Genomic DNA, 18028 nt, shown 5'->3' on the forward strand with positions numbered 1-18028 from the left:
TCATTAGATACTTCAGAATGTGATTTATAGCTTACACCCTGTTTAACAATTATGATGCAGTCCAGCTTAAATATCAACTATTTTACAGTTTCCTTATGAAGAGAAAGCTTTTGCTCTCAAAATCAAAAACAAAGTCCTCTCTTCCAAGCTCTAAGATGCAATTTTTTTTTTTTTTTACAATTAAGTTCAATTTCAACAGAACCACCACTATAACCACTCCATTACTGGTTCCTGTCTTGTCATACTTGAGTTAGTATGTTTTAGCATTAGTAGACCTGACTAAAGCACAAGAGTCCCTTGGACTGCAAGGAGATCCAACCAGTCCATCCTAAAGGAAATCAATCCTGAATATTCATTGAAAGGACTGGTACTGAAGCTGAAACTCCAATGCTCTGTCAAAGAACTGACTCATTGGAAAAGACCCTGATGCTGAGAAAGACTGAAGGAAAGAGGAGAAGGGGACAACAGAGGATGAGATGGTTGGATGGCATCACTGACTCAATGGACATGAGTTTGAGTAAACTCCCCGAGTTGGCAATGGATGGGGAGGCCTGGAGTGCTGCAGTCCATGGGATTGCAAAGAGTTGGACACGACTGAGCAACTAAACTGAATTGAACTGACATTCTTAAGAATCAAAGCCAAAATTCAGCTATACCCTTTACTCACTGTCTTCCTATAAAGACATACATGACTGTGAGCATCATTCTCAGATTGCTATGTATCTGTACTAGCTTTTGAAACTTTCTCTCTCTGGCTTACTCTGGAAGCTTCTCCCTGGTGAAGAAGGGAAAGAAAAACATTTTGGTCTGAAAGGCAAAGTCTGTGCCAGTATAACAGTTGCCAAAATAAATATGAAATTTGAGATGCCAGCAGAACCCATAATTAATCAAAGGTAACTATGACAGTTTTAATCCAAAATTTGCCAAAACGTGAATATTTCCTTGGATTAAATATTTAAGGCCACAGACATCAAAGCTGACAATATAGTCAGCTTTCAAGATTCCACTTTCAGATGACCCTCCCATCCCTATGCAAACACAAGTCCCCTTTTCCCATATCCACCAAGCACACTGACAGCCCATATTTATGAACAAGTTCTGTGATAGCTACCCACTCCCTCCTTCCCTGAACTGTGAGCTCCACTCATCTGCAAAGCCACAGACTGCAGCAACTGTGCAGCCCATGGTAAGTCCCTCATCACTGCCGCAATCATTATTAAAATGGTGAACATCCTTTCTGGCTCTGTGTTGTGTCTCAAATAAAAGATGCATGATTTCTGTACATTAGTTCCTCATGACCATCATGTAAAGTGGGTACAATTATTGCCCCCATTTTAGGCTTCTCATGAAGCTATGAGAAGTTAAGTACTTGCACTCAAAGTCACCAAGTTAAGTGGTGGAGTCTACTTTATAGCAGAAGCTCAGAAAAGTGGTCCGTTATTAAAAGAACTTTGTCACAATCTAGAAATTTCAATCTCTCAACACCTGCAAGGTATGAAATCCTTCACTGTATACAGGGTCTGAATACAAGTGTCAGAGGTTAAAGTGAAAGAAGTAATTATCTGAAGTAGGAAAAACCACAGTTACTAGCATCTCACATTTCTTAGCAGGGTCCCTCTTCAGTCAGTGTTTTGTCATTATGACCACTTTATAATGAGGCAAACAGTCTTACAGATCTTAGGCTACCAAGTGCTTCCTAATAGAATAATAAACTATAACAAAATGGATCAATGTCTTTAGTATATTACCCTGATTGGATCAATAGCTCAATTTTCTCCCATGTGAACTGATGAACCAGATCTCTCCAGAAAGCCTTTGAGAAAATTTGCTTTTATTCCACCTTCACTAAATAAACCACATTCATGTTCAGTATTAGAAGTCCTTAGAGTGATAAATATTTCTTGTCACCACTTGACCATATTAAAAAAACAACTTGGCATTCTAGACTTGATTAGTCAGTTCCTAAATCAATAGACCCCTTCTACTTGTTAACCATGCGTTCATTTCCACTTTACCTGGCGGAGGAAAATAACTAAAATCTATTCTAAGACTTGTGCTTAAATCACCACTTACTAGACAAGTGGTCTTGACACCATATCATCTCTGAACCTTGATTTCATCAGTGAAATAAGGATCTCCCTTATTTCACACATCTCCCTTATAAAACTGGGCTGAGGAGAAATGAAATGAAGTCCATGATAGAACATGCACAATACCCACCAGTTAGGAGATCCACTCAGCAAACATTCCCTCTCCAGTGCGATGGCAGAAGAGCCCCAAACCAATATATTAAATTAGGTATTGTTTGTATCTGGATAATTCAGCTGTTCCGTGCTACTTCTTACAGCTCATTTTCAGAGGGAAACAAAAAAGGGGGGAAAAGATCTTTCCTACCTGATACACTATTCGGTGCAAGAGATCATTAATTCAGGAAAGTGAGCAAGTTCTACTAAAACTCAGGCCTACCTCTACCTTTGGCTGCTTACTGGCAGTCAGCATTCCTCTGCTATGTATCTGCTGGGTGTGATCAGGGTCCAGAGTCATCAGAGAGAATGGTCACCCAAATACACAATCTTCGTTCCTAAACTGAGGCTTGTATCCTGTACCCCATACAATCCATAGCATTTCTTCTCTTCCATGAGCCTTGACCATAACGTCAAAAGGCAGCCTGTGTCCACTGGCAGCCTCTGGGCTCTCATAGCTACCACCCTCACATCCTTAGCTCTCCAATGTCTCCTAAGCAGAGGGCACTTCTCAGCATTCAGGCACAAAGCAAGAGGTCACCAACAGTTCAGTTCATAAGGAGGAGAGTGTGTCTACCTTGGTCATGTACTCCCACCATACGGTCCATAGAAAGCATAAAACATTTGCGGGTTGAAAAACAAGAGATGAAAAAGTGTGATGCAGTCCAAAGGCCTGCAAAAGATCCCAAACCTTTAAATTCCCCTTAAAAACATAACAAACAAACAAACATACAGCCAAAAAGCTCTGAGTCCTGTCCTGTTCTCTCTCCTTTTGGAGAGCCTTCTCACAAATTCACAGAAATATAAACCCAGGAGAAAGCTGAGATGGCGGAGAGAAAACTGGACAATCCCCTCCCAGACACCTGGTCATCAGCTGATATTCTAGTGTTTTGTTGGATCTCTCTCCCTTTTCTTTGACAGACATGTGACCACCAACACCCTTCTTGTCTGAGAAGGGAGATGTGGCCAATAGTGGCTTTTTTAGAGATTAGCATCAGGTTGAGCAGTAAAACAGGCTGGGCAGGTACAACAAAAATATGGGCCTTGCCTCAGTTTCTCACTGACTTTTTTTAAAAAAACAACTAGAAGATATCTTTGTGTGTTTTTAAGAGGGGAAAAAAAGACTATCTTTTAGAAACACATACTAAACCATCTACAGATGAAATGATACAATACCTAGGAAATGCTTCAAAATAACATGAAAGCAGGAAGAGAGGGTTAGGAAGATAGATCAAAGAGGACTGTCAAAGAGCTGATCATTGCTGGAAGCCAGGAGACATGTACATGGGATTTTGCTATATATTCTATTATTGAATATGTTTAAATTTTTCCATGATAAGAAATTTAAAAGACTTGGGGATGGGGGGAGAGACTTTACCCAAAGAGGAAGCAAACAAAAAAGCCAGTTGGTCACTAAATTTTCCAGCAGTGTTCAAGAAAATGAGAGCATCATCTGGGCTGATTCCCTAGTGCACTGAGTTTAATAAACAAAATTATAGTTCAGCTTATAAAATTCTTCTTTAAAGTTAAGCTCGAATTACCACGCAACAGTTAAACAACAGTTTTCACATTTTAATAATCGGTGTGATTTCCAAATTTTGAATTAGTATTTCTAGTTGATGATCTTCTCTCTTATACCAACAGAATCTTTTGGAAGCCAAATATTAGAAATACTTCATCTTATTTCAAAAAAAAACAAGACAAAAGAAATGAGAAAATGAAGGCTCAGGAAAGCTGAGTAGCTTACCTTACATCACAGAGCTAGCAAGTGGCAGAGCCATAGCTGAAACTCAGATCTTAATTCCATGCAATAATTAATAGCTTTTTCTGAGTAGCGATGTTCTTACATCAACTTTTTTTGTTTGGTTCTTTTTAAGGTTCTTATAGACAGTAAGGCTACAGCAACGATTTTACTGACCAGCACCAGATGCATTCCTCAAAAACACCTGCAAGAACTATTACTAAAAGTATGTTGTATAATGGGGCTTCCCTGGTGGCTCAGACAGTAAAGGATCCACCTGCATTGCAGGAGACCTGGGTTCAATCCCCGGGCTGGGAAGATCCCCTTGAGGAGGGCACGGCAACCCATTCCAGTATTGTTGTCTGGAGAATTCCCATGGACAGAGGAGCCTGGCAGGCGACAGTCCATGGGGTCACAAGAGTTGGACACGCAGAGCGACTAAGCACAGCACAGCACATGCTGCATAACATTTAAATACAAACATGGCTTTAAAATGTATAATACTGAGGGATTAACTATAACTCACTATAGATCTGCAAGAAAACAATGATTGGGATACGCGTGTGTGTGTGTGTGTGTGTGTGAGAGAGAGAGATTCAGTCATGTCCGACTCTTTGTGACCCCACGGACTGTAGCCCACCAGGTTTCTCTGTCCATGGGATTCTCCAGGCAAGAATATTGGAGTGGGTTGCCCTTCCCTTCTCCAGCGGATCCTCCCGCCCCAGGGGTCAAACCTATGTCTTCTGCATCACAGGTGCTTTCTTTACCAACTGAGCCACCAGGAAAGCCTGGTTGGGATATACCTGGCAACTATTCAGCAAACAGTAACTGCCCAATCTAAATATTCTACAATAGGAAAAATAAGTGTTTAGCTTAAGACTTTACACTTTAAAAATTCAGTTTACAAACATGAGAGAGGACCTGTAAGTGGTCCTTGACATATAATGAGAACTGAATTCTGTGACTCACAGGTTAAAGTTTGCCTTTTGTGGTACCATTTTGTCACAGAATTTTAAAAAAGCACATGTGTATAAGTGTATATTTATAAATGTAACCATTAATAAAATATTTTAAAATGCCCTTTATACATTGTTTCTGCTATACCTAAAGCTTAACCTGTTAGTTTTCCTTAGAGTTTAAACAACCCATGGATTAAGATGAAATATATATAACTATTGGGCTAGTTTTTAATATTTTTATAATGAGAAAAAAATCAGGTTTAGTATCATTAAAAGATTAGAACAGATCAGAAATAATTACAAATCAAATCAAAACCATTTTTATGAGATATCCAGTCCTGTGCCTAGCTCATAACATAGCAAGTTCTCAATAAATGTGTTATATTTGCTCAGTTGCATCCGACATTTTGTGACCCCATAGGCTATACACTCCATGAAATACTCCAGGACAGAATACTGGAGTGGGTAGCCTTCCCCTCCTCCAGAATATTTTCCCAATCCAGGGATCAAACCCAGGTCTCCTGCATCGCAGGTAGATTCTTCACCAGCTGAGCCACCAGGGAAGTCCATTATACAATTAATTAAAATATATATTTTAAAAAAACTTAATTTCAGGATAAAAGTTAAAACATATCCAATTTAAATCTATGGTGCCTTTCCTGTCTTTTAACCAACTCCATCAAAGTACAGTCTCCTTTAATGTATACAAAAACAATCAAATGTTGTAAATTTCTTAAAAATAGGCAAAATCTTTTAGACTACTGAAAGATGCAGACTGCTATTGCTAACAAAAGTTTAAGTACATAAACAATTTTAAACTCTTCAAAGAAACTGACAATTCTGCTAAATGTTTTATCTGCCCTGGGTTGCATCTAGCTTATTTAAAGGAGTATTCTGATGAAATTTCCTGACAGTTCAGTAGTTAGGACTCTTCCCTTCCATTGTATGAGGTATGGTTCGATCCCCAGTCAGGGAATGAAGTTCTTGCATGCCAGGTGGCATGGCCAAAAGAAAAAGAAAAAAAAAAAAGACGTATTCTGAGAAGTGTAGAATGTATGATAAGATACAATACTAAGAACTGCTCAAAAATCTGTCACAGATACTGAAGTTTTTTCTAACTACTTTAATTTCAAGATTGTACTCAATATTAGAAATTTTAATTTTATTTTAAATTAAACAAAAAAAATCTAAGCTACTTAATATGGCCACATAAAGTACCTCACAATAACCCTTCACTTAAAGGTACTAACATCTTGATGAGGTACTGTCTTCCCAAATTTAAGTGACTTGCTCAAGGTCAAGCTAAATAGAGATCAGAGTCAAATTTAAGTCTGTTTGGATTCAGGACCTGTGCTTGAGTATACTGTATTTTTGGCCTCACACGATGGCCTTTCTCAGTAATTAGAAAATGATTAAAAATAGGATCTATACCTATATATTTCCATATACTAAGAATTTTCTAAAAACTTGAAAGTGGAACTCCTTCTAATTTTACAAAGTATTATAATATTATAAACTCCTTCTAAAAAATTATACATTACTATAAATGTATCATGGCAAAAATACACTTTAATTTCGGCAAGAACGATTTTCTCTGAACAACATAAAATGACTTCTGTCAGGAAAAGTTAAAATGAATGCTCATGTTACAAACTCCCTGAGAAATGCATTATATATACTATCTATGTTGGGACCAAAAATGAAAGTACAGTATAGTGCTGAAAAAAATGTGATAATGGTACTTCAAGCTTATTTTCCTTATAGCAAGAGAAAGAAAAGTCATACGGAAAATAAATTTAGACTGTAAAATTCAAAACAGGCATATGTTAACTTTAAGCCTACTTTTCCATTTCTTTCTTATGAATACCAACAAAAACTATTCTCAAAAGCATAAACTCATAAACTAACAGCATCTTTCCAACTTCAACTAGCAACACAACTACATTCACTAGGCTTGCAATAAACAGGCATTTCCTGAAAGATGTTGAACAGTGTGTTGATCATATTCCACGGCTTTTCTGAAGACACAACAGAAAATAAAAATTTTCAAAACTACCCTGCCCAAGTTTTGATTTCATCATAAAAGCAATTAAACCTAGTTAAAAGGCTTTCTACAAAAAGGAGTAAAATTGTATCTGGTAGATTTTTCCCAAAGTTTTCCCAATATATCAATTCTGCTGGAGCCAGAACCATCTAACCCATGCTTTACAGTTAAAAATAATGAGTTTCCCCTCTTCTAGTATAAATAAATATAATAAGTCAAAGAAAATGTTTCCTATTCAAAGATCTCTCTTGGGACTACATGGAAAAAAATGTAATAAAGTTGCACTTTAGATAATTTTAATAATTCACCATGACTTTTGAACATAAAGCAATGCAGTAACTTTCTGTTTTCAAATATAAGATGCCATGTAGAATTTTGTAGATCAATAAATTGACAACACAAGGAGAGTTATTAAAGTGACATGAATTATTTTGCCTGGTTAAGACAACTTAACAAATCCATGGTGACCAAAGCAAATGGACTCTAAATCCTAAAATGTCTCCCTAACAACCCAGTTTTAAGACCATCTTTGTGACAGATTTTGTCTCCCCTCTTTCTTTTTGTTTTCTTTTTCTTTTTTGGCCTACTTCTTGGTTCTTAGCTAATAGAGATGGGGGCATAACTGAGCTGAATATAACAGAATACTAGAATCTATAGCACACAATTTTCATTTACTTCCTGTAAGGACAGAAGATCTAGGCACCCCTCCAAAAACATGCTATATTCAAATATAATTATTGGCAGGTGCCCAATACATTATTTGGTTTGCACATCAGGATTCCAGGATGTGTTCGGCAGACAGGTAGGATTCTTTTCCTCTTGAAGTAAGGGTCAAATCATGCCTTTAGTCACAAGATATGGACCTTGTTTCTTCATTTTGAAATTAAGACAATAAAACTAAACCTCATAGGGTTGAAAAATCCTATATAGGAAGTGAGATAACAAATATGAAAGCACCTAGCTCAGTGTCTGATATCTAGCATGTACTAAAAACAAAAAAATACTCATTTGAGGGCTATTATCTAAGTTTAATATTTTGAAGTTGACAAATATATTCTACTACTTTCTACTTTCAAAACTTTATAATTAGCTTTTGAACATCAGGTATCAATTATTCACTGTAAAAATTTTCTTCTTACCTACATGCTTCTGGTAGGCATTTCTTACCCCCACCCCCAACTCCTCATCTGCATCATATCTATGTGAAAAGATACTGTAGTATAACGGTTAAAAGCTTAATCTCACGTGTGAATAGTAATAATAACAATAATATTTACTTCATGGGATTGAGTGAAATGAATTAATACATGTGAAAACAGATTACCAGAAGCAGGCAATTATTAAATATACATTAGTTAGCTGAAAACTGGATTTGAGGCATGTTATCTGAATTCACGTAATGAGAACTTTAACTCGCTTAGCACAGACACTAATACAAAGAAAATGCTAAGATATAATGCCTGTCATATCACTTATTTAGAAGATAATTCAATATTTTCAATCTTTGTTCCTGGTTCCATTAGCATGGATAAAAGAGAAGATTAAGACTGGCCAAAAAAATTAATTTAAAATGTCATAATGAATTTTAATTCACTGTATGTGGCCAAACCTGTGTTAAACAAATGTAAAAACCATTCTGATTCATTTCAAAATAAAATAAACATTGCCCAGTATTAGTTACATTTCAGGTAAATTATTTCCTTTTAATATAATAATTCCATGCTAGACTTTGAATACCAATATTATAACATAACCATGTAAATTCTATCCTGTAATTTCTGTAGTAAATTTTAAGATCTCTTTGCAACAACTAAGGAATTATTTTTAATAGCGATTGAAATTGAACTACTAATGTCTAAAACATCTTTCCTAAAATTAATAGTTTAAGTTAATAAAGTTAAATAAGATAGCAGTGTTTAGAAAAACGTATGGACTTCGAGTGCAGCAATTTAAATTTCACAGTAGCTTGCTTTAGGATCAAAAGGAACTTAGAAATCACCTAGGTCACCCCCCATGCCAATTTTATGAAGCAACTGAGGCCCCCAGATGCTATGACTTTGACAGGGCGAAGACCACAAACTAGGTGTCTGAGCTCCCAGTCAAAGAAATGTTCCTTCAAATATTTTCATATCAAATTTAACCAAGTAATTCATACCAACTCAAAATGGCATTTTTTTTAGCCAAAAATTTTTTCTAATGAATAATTCTTTAAACACACACACACACAAGTAAGCACCAAAGTACTCAGTTTACTAATTTCTTATATTTTCAAAACTCAATTAGAAATTTTTTTCATAAAGAATTTTTTCAGATCACTTATATTTATTGTGACTTTCAAATCACCCTTCTCTCACCTCCCCAACTCCCAACCTCTCTCTCTCTTCTCTTCTCTCACACACAGAAATACACACATTCTCCTAAAAATGGTGGGGATGGTATACAGAAATCAACAACTTAGTTCCTAATCCTACCATATTTGAACCAGGTATATTGACTCATTGTTTTTTCCACCCTCAGCATAACAGACAATTCTAAGGGAAGAGCTGGTTTCTAACAATATCTTTTAGTATCAATCTTAGTCTACTACATTATTATTTCATACATCAGCTTAATCTCTTAATAAATCATCTGACTGAAAAAATCTCACATGTTAAACACATCTCATCAGCCCCATAAAAATATTAATAATGTGTATATATGTATAATTTAGTCACTTTTTGAAATTAATTTCCCAAAGCAAATCTTTATCAAAAGTCAGTAAACTGAGAATGGAAAACTATGCAGTCACACAAATCCATTCTGTCACTTGATTAGTAGCAAAATAAAAAAGAAAAGTATTTTCAAAAATATTTGTGAGCTTTAACCCAGTTAAAATGTTGAGAATGCCATCTTGGATTTTTAATTTGGAATATATGAATAATTTGCAAAAGTTACCTTTGCATTAAACTTCCCTTAAATTTATGTTCAAAGGACTATCAAAACCAACTTTTTAAAAACAGACTTCATGGAATTGCCAATGTATTAAACAGCCTTTTACCTGATCACTAGAGCATGAAAATTGCTCTCTTCAGTTTGAGTGAAAACCCTTTCTAAAAACAAAAGCCAACATCTTTTTTCAACCTGGGCAAAAAAAATACTAAAAAAAAAATTTAAAAACAGGTTTCGCCAAATATTTTGATACATCCTAACTACTACACCTGAATCCTTAGAGAATGGATATTTAATTCCTGGGAATGACACAGAGTTCTCTTAGCAAATTTCCCTCCCTCTGAGCAAATTATTAATTAAAACAGATAACTCCACTTGTGCTGACATCATGTCTGGATACAGTACAACTATTTGAAATCTGTTTTAGCCTTTGCAGAAAGATCTCTAAAATAACTTTTAAGATATAGCACAGTATGTTTTAATCCTTGCTTTTCAGCCTAGTACACCAGCTGTGTGATTTTGGGCAAGTTATTATATCTTGCTGATGCTCGATTTTCTCATCTCTAAAATGGGGGTAATAATAGAACTTTCCTTGTGGGGTTCATTGTAAGGACTGATTCAGTGTTAGCTTATAACCCATATAAATTTCCTAAACACTTATAAATGATCATACCCCCAAAGAAAACAAATTTAGTAGGGCATCTGATGCTCAATTAACTCTGAAATTCCCTTTATATTATATCTATCAACTAGACTGGCTGCTCATTAATTAAAAAACATCAAACAATGTGACTCTTGGAGAATAAGAATACACTGGTGGCAAAAAAGACAAGTAATCTTTGTCTGGACCTATTTTTAGGAATGGTTTAATTATCTACACCCCTAGTGTTAACACTGGGAAATAAACAAATGGGTGAAAAGGCATCATAAAAGAGACCAACAGTTTCATAGTATTCAAAAATAATTGGGGATCAAGAAAATATTTACACCATTTCTCTAGCAGTCCTTACTGACACAAGGCAAGCCAGAATTTGCAAAAAAATGTTTAATAGGAATTTCCAAATTGATGAATGCAAACTGTTCAGACTGCATGGTTCAGAGAGGTTTCGGGTTTAAAATATGATCAGAAAGAAAACTGTATTTCAGTAGTTGGTTTTCAGCGAATCATTACCTTACAGTGGTGAAAAATAAATTTGGGAGGGTATATAGTTATGCATATGGGCAGAAAATGCTAATCAGTTTCCATAATGAAATATATTTATATCTACATTATTTATTCTCACTTAAATAAGTAGGAAAAAACCTACCACGATTTTCTTGTCAGGCTAGAAAGGTATTGCAGTTAATAATCATGACATCACTAGCTACCTGGTATTTACAATTATGCTAATTTATATGGTTATCTATGGAAAGATAACAATTAGAAAACTACAAAAAAAGAACAGCTGAATATTTTGTTCCAAAGTACACTGCTCTCCTGCCAAAATAATGTCTGACAATGAACTCTTTTTCTAAGGAGAGCTCTGATATGAATACAGACAATTCAAACTCTCTTAGTTACACAGATATTACACCATGCCATTTCCTTATTTCACCTTAATCTATTAATGGAACATAATCTTACCGGAAAAGGAAAAACGTTGTCAGCCCTGTTCAAGCTATCTTCCATCCAGGATTTAGGAGCAAAGGCAGAGCTGGGGCGGGCATACTTCTGGAGCTGAATATGATTGCTTGCAAAATTCTTCTTCAAAGGCGAGATGGAGTTCAAGGGCGTTATTCCTCCGTTCAGCCCTCTACGGTGATCCCGGCCTTGGGACCCTCCCCAGCCACCATATCCACCACCTCCTGGGCTCCAGGAAGAAGACGGTGTAGGAGAGGGACTCTGGTAACTGCTCCACGGAGAAGGGGGCTTGCTAAGATTATTCGCCAAATGAGGCAGCTGGTTAAAAGCAGCATTTCTATGTGTGAAAGGTGGGGGATGGGGACTGGCAGGAGACCTCCTTTGCTGCTGATGCTGGCTGTGATGATGCTGGAAATGAGGGTGATGAGGGTGGTGCTGTGAGAGAGGCCCAATTTGAGGAGAGAAGCTGCCTCCGAAGCCAGGGCTGACATGATGGGGGAAATTTTGAAACAACAGAGCACCGTTATTAGCCGAAGCAGCTGGGACCCCTCCCTGGTGAAAGAAACTTGCATCTTCATTGATGATTGTAGAGGAGGAAGGCGCTATCGCTGCTGACCAGTTACTGAAACCAGTGAGAGACGATGCACTTGATGTCAAGGGTTGGGTCGAAGTACCTAGCCCCGTGGCTTCTTGATAATCAAACCCTGTCAACACTGGTGATTCGATTCTTATTTTCTCCTTCCCATTGCCATTTTCTGAAGAATTGTCCCCTTGATTTTCTTCAGGTTTAGCCTTCTCAGTTTCAGGCAGTATTCCAGCTTCCTGACCTGGACTGGGGGAAAGCTGCTGCTTTTCCAAAGGGTCTTGCGGTTCCTGTTGCTGACTTTTTGCTTTTTCTGATCCCAAGATCTCATCCTGAATGTTATGGGTAGCCGGAGCAGGAAACAGCCAAGCTGACCCGGCACTGCTGCCATTGGCAGCAGTGTTATTATTTATAAAAGCAGCAGGGCTGGGGGTGGCATTTTGGTGATGGTGTGGAGGCTGCAGATGTGGATGGAATCTGACTGGAAAAGCAGATTTATTCCCAGTATTGCTTTGCACTAGCACTCCAAACCCGTAATCCCCCATTTATTATTTTTAGGCTCAGAATCTTAAAGATAAAAAACAACAACCTGGTATCTCAAGCCTTTGTATCCTCTACTCCAAATGTAAGTTGCTTGTTTGAAACGTCTTATTTTAGCTAGCTCAAAGATGCAGCTTATCACCCTAAATAGTTCAGATTTGGAATTCTGGTCTCTGAAAGAAAAAAAAAAAACTAAAAAAAAAATCTTAAAACACTGACATGAATTCAACTAGGCTTATTTCTAGGAAGGAATAAAAACGAAGAGGGTAAAAATCAAGTCTTTGGTTAGTAAAATAGGCGCTTTCTTTTTCCAAAGGAAAACGTACATGAATGACAAAAACACAGCTTCTCAAGCATCTATGGATGTAGAAGAATAAGCATTGCGAGGAGTAAAAATATATATATATATAATTTAACAATCACATATGGTCTTCTTCAGCAGTTTAGATTCACTCACATAAAAATTAGAATAGGGCTAAGAGGAGAATAGGTTCTTTTCTTGGCAGCTTGGTTAAAAAAAATCAGGAATAATTTAAGAACATTATATATTATATATTTATATATATAGATTATATTAGGTTATCTGGGATAGGGGGCAAATTCCTGGTTGCGGGAGAGGAAATCAGCATTGACTAATGGAAAGATGACTGCAGGGAGGTTTCTGCTCTTCCTGGTCCTGTTTCTGCTCTTTCACGGGGTGCAGTTTTGGCCTCTGGGGCTGTTCCTGAAGCTCTGGGTGCAGATCTTGCTGCTGTCGCTGTTCCTGGGCTCCCCCTGGCCTCCTCTCCCCCATGAAATGGTTTGGAAACACACCCGTTTCTCCCTCGTGGGGGTGTCGCGATCAGGATGAATTAGGGAGACTCGACGAGAACGAGCTGGCGGCCCGGGGGTGCGCGGACCAAGGGGGCGACCTGGAAGGTCCTGCGGTTTCGGCCTCTTCCCCTCTCTGCGGCTCCGGGGTTTTTTTCCCTCATGGGACCCAGGGGCGGTTTGTTCAGTTCTCTCAGTTCGATTCTCCGCAGGGGGGAGGGGGTATGGGGGTGCGGGGGGGGGGGGGGAAGAGGGAAAAAAAGAAAACCCCACTAGCTTAGTTGTTCTAAAAGAGAAGGGCCTCCCCCCTTTGCTCTCTCTCTTTTTGCCCCCAGATTTTTTTTAAAACTATAATTTAGAAGGCTTTTGTTTCTCCTCACGGTTGCTGGGCCGTCGTCGTCGCCGCTGCTTTACCCCGGTCCCGCAGTCCCCACTGTCGTAGTTGCGAACTCCGCCTGGCTCTTCTTCTTCTCTCCTTCTTCCTCCTCTTCCTCTTCTGCTGTCGCCGCCGCTGCTGCTGCTGCTGCCGCTGCCGCCGCCGCCTCCCGGTGCCGGGTCCAGCAGCCGCGGCTGAGTCCTTCTCCTCAGGACCTAGCCGAGTGAAATGACAACCAGCTGGAAAGACCTAGAGACACTTCCGGTTCGAAAAGGGAGGGGTGGGTTAGGGCAGACACCCCGCCCACCTGCCTAAAGGCCAATAAGCTGCTAGAATTCAGATAAGGCCACGCCCATAACCCAGGTGCCCTCCCAGGAAGGTCGAAAAGTTACGTCGAGAGACGCCCCTTCCGTCTGCGCCTCGCCCAGTGAGGCCTGGAGCCTGGAACTCGCTCTACTACCCGGAGGGAGCCCAGCGAGTCGCCATCTTTAGTGTGGGCAAAGGACTACTGCGCTGTTTATTTCGCTTAACCACGCTTTGCAGGAGGAGCGTACTGAGACGCGCGGAAGAGAACGGATTGCCCTAGCACTGTGGAAAAGAGCCCAGGAGTAGGAGATCGGAGTGGCTACCCATGAAACCGCGGATGAACGAGAGGACTGCCCAGAGTAAACGTGGTTCCCCAGGCATCTCGTGCTTTGGCTCGAGCTCCGCCCCAGAGGGATCTGGAAGAGGAGGCGGGTTTTACCAGCTGCTGTAAGGTGCCTAGAATTGCGTATGTCCTTGTCCTGAAAGTGGATCTTAAACGGGACTCTCCCTTCACCTTCCATCCCCCCACCCCCACTCCTCCTGCTTGGTTTAGGCTCCCGTCCGGTGCAGTGTTTCAGGCACAGAGATACAGCTGCTATAGGCCTCCGCGGCCGAGCCCTCCTTATTCCCATCCGCTCTAATGGACCCTACCCGCTTATTAGGGGAACATTTCCAAAACGAAGAATCCTAACCAGGATCCTCACCTGTTCTGCTCTCTCTACGACTGCCCACTACCTCCTTGAAAAAGACCAAACTTTTTTTTCTTTTTTTTAAAAGACCAAACTTTTTATCCTGATATTCAAGGGTTTTGCACTCTGGGGGCAGTATATCTTAACATCTCATCTCCTCCAAACGCCCCACGCCAAGCTCCTCCAAATATAACCTCAGTTCCTTTTTACCTTCTGTTTCCTCTCTCCTTCACCTGGTAAACTCTTACTTAGTTTTAGGAATCGGTTCAAAAGCTACCAATTCTGTCTTCTGAAATCCCTCTTGAATGAATATCCATGGCCCAGTATATTTCTCGTGCTTGTCACCCTCTATTGTAATGGTTGCTTATGTCTCCTGGACCTGTGGTCACCTGTGGGCTCTTTGAGGAGAGAACCTTGTATTGATAGATAGGAATCATCAGCGAATGGATGCTGAAAAAAAGAGTGAACAAACCAACTACAATGATAACCTTCCTGAATCCTCTTTTCAGGTCTGCCATTTGATTTGGGGGTAACGTCTCTCAAACTTTCATCATTTAGGTTATTCATTTGCTACTCAAGGATTCCTTGTCTTGTTCTTATTTGTACATACCCACCACTATGACCACCATCAGGACCTATATTAACAGCCCGCTCTCAGCGAAGGTTCTAAAGATGTTGAGTAGTGAGTGTTTTCCTTTAGTAGAAAATGAAAAATGAAGAAATCAGAGTAAATCCACAAGTGACTATGGCAAAAGTAGTGAGTAAAAAGGAGAGAGATCACAGACTTTTAAGAAAGATCTCATGAGAAGAAATGACTTCCACTTCCTTTCCCTAGCCTTTCCTCAATGGCCCCAACTTCTGCTGCCTCAGTTTATCAATCCTCCCATGCTTCCATGTGGAACACCTGTTTGGGATCTTCATCAGTGATTTTATTTATTTATTTATTTATTTATTGTCTTATGTCCTGAACATGAGTCTTTGTGACTCTGCTTTGAGTTCCTTGACTGTTAGGGATTGGGTCTTATTCTGCTGTTTATTCCCTATAACTGATCATACTTTGAGACTGAGCTGATTCAATTAGGTGTCCTTTCCTCCAGCATGGTTTCCCTGACTCTCCTTTCTATAGCATTTTGTAGATTCTTCTCCTTTAGTTACTGCTGGTTGTCAGTTTTTTTTCACAGGCAGAGATTTTGTCTGATTTATCTGTGTGTCACTAATGGCCATCAGAGGATTTGGCACAGAGTAGACTCAGAATATGTTTATTGAATGAATGAATGTTCAATGTTCAGTAGATGGTTGAGAGTCTTTTGGGGCTGCCAATTCTTAGTGGCTGAAATGGCTGCCATGCTTGAAGGAAAGAGGACTATCTTTAGAACCAAACTGGTTATTTGAATTCCAGATCTACTGCCTAATTGTAGAGCTCTGGGCAGGAATCACCTCTACAAGCCCCTGGTTCCTTATCAATAAAATGTGAATGTTAGTTCCTCCCTGACTGGAAGGTAGTAAATTACATGAGATACAAGTGAAGTGCTGGGCTCATAGGAGGTTTTCAAAAATGTCAGTTCCTTATTGACATATTAAGCATAGAGAACTACTTCACTAGTGTCTTTTTCCCAGAAGCTGCATGCATGAGTGAATCTAGGAACATAGGTCACTTTGTAGAGGGAGGAGGCACACCAGCGCCATAGTCGGGATGCTGGTTGGTCAGCCTGATCTCTTAAAGCTAAATCAGGGCTTGGACTGAGCTGAAGCTAAGATGATCTCTGTAGACATCAGACTTCTGGGTAGCAATTAAATTAAGAGCATGGGAGAAGGAAGGGGGAAACAATTCTCTTGAGTCAGTTGACTACTCAGAAACCCAGGATACCCAGCTCAGGGCTGCCTTCCTTGAGAACATTCTGGCTCAGAAACTGCCCCAGGTAACCATGACAACAATTCAGCAGCTCTATTTAGGATTTCCAAAGAGATCAACAGTTGCAGATGAGTGCTGGCATGAAAACTCTGTTAGCAGAAGAGAGCCCTCCCATGAAACATGCTCACTGGGAAGCTTTCAGGTTGCAGAGAAAGGGAGCTGTGCCTGAACATTTAAGGAGCTACCAGATTATTTTTTATTAAACCTTAAAAAAACAAACTCTCCGTTCCTGTCCATTGAGAGCCGACACACTTTCCAAGATGTTGTAGGCTAGTGAGTGGACTCTGCTGGCCCAGCCCCCTCTGGGGTTTGAGGTCAACCAGACCCAAACTCAGAGCCCCCCCTAATATTTCCTTCACCAGCCTCTTTTAAACTTGACAAGTGGTGTAAACCTCACCCCATAATCACACAGCATGAACTCTGCCACATGCTAGCTAATGTCTTCCACCACTGCCCTTGAAGCAGACATGATCTTCTCCCAACAGCACACACCCAAGCTCCTCAGGGGCCTGTCTGATGACTAGCAATCAGAGCCACCACCCAAGGTTGCCTAGGTTGTGCACTGTGCAACTCCATAAGGCACCACAGACTATGATGTGAATGCCACTCCCCTGGAGTTGCACAATGCAGTCTGCTTTGGTTCATTTCCATGAGACACCAAGGCACATTATGGAAATAAGACACATACACAAAGCCAACAGAAATGATCATATCTTACAATAATCTTACATGCTCATCACATGCAGAAATATGTAAAGCAGTCGATCTTTTTAAATTTGGTGGCCCAGTTCTGTAATGGAACTGAAGGACACGGTGTCCTTGGTGTTGTCCTGGGTGGGGAGCTATAATGAGAAGACAAGTCCGGGCAAGTATATGGTCCAGTCCCCTAAGAGATTAATACCTAGCAGTTATTTTGCCTAGAAGCATTAATAAGCATTCTAACGTAGTAGAGGAATATGTATGTTACTGAAACAAAAATATATATAATAATTACATTCAAAACCAGGTCCTGTGAGGTTAGGGGAAAAGAAAAAGGTGAAATTACTTGTGGAATATCCTCTTTTCCAAGAGTAGAAGCTCACTACCAGAAGGTAACCTGGACAGAAATAGAACCAGGTCCTGAAAGCAGATTTCATTAAACTCACTTCTGATCTTCACCTTGTTTCAGTATTGGAAGGTGGGTATATTTACTTGGAAAGCACCATTTTATTTTTACAGTTAATTGCTAGGTTACAATTTCTCCTTTTGTTTGTTGTTTTATAACCTGTACAAGCCC

The 18028-nt window shown here is 39.4% G+C and overlaps 1 protein-coding gene across 3 annotated transcripts in view; it reads right to left on the bottom strand.

The window, feature by feature from the left end:
* Positions 1 to 14088, bottom strand: part of CPEB4 (cytoplasmic polyadenylation element binding protein 4) — a 69575-nt gene extending 55487 nt beyond the window's left edge. For all 3 annotated transcript variants that reach the window (XM_065905149.1, XM_065905148.1, XM_065905147.1), the window contains exon 1: positions 11540 to 14088. In XM_065905149.1, the coding sequence (XP_065761221.1) occupies positions 11540 to 12664 (1125 nt within the window). In that variant the 5' untranslated portion in view covers positions 12665 to 14088. The remainder of the gene's footprint in view (positions 1 to 11539) is intronic.
* Between the last annotated feature and the right edge of the window lie 3940 nt (positions 14089 to 18028).

This window comes from Muntiacus reevesi, chromosome 14 (assembly GCF_963930625.1).
Source record: "Muntiacus reevesi chromosome 14, mMunRee1.1, whole genome shotgun sequence".
NCBI classification, from domain to species: domain Eukaryota; kingdom Metazoa; phylum Chordata; class Mammalia; order Artiodactyla; family Cervidae; genus Muntiacus; species Muntiacus reevesi.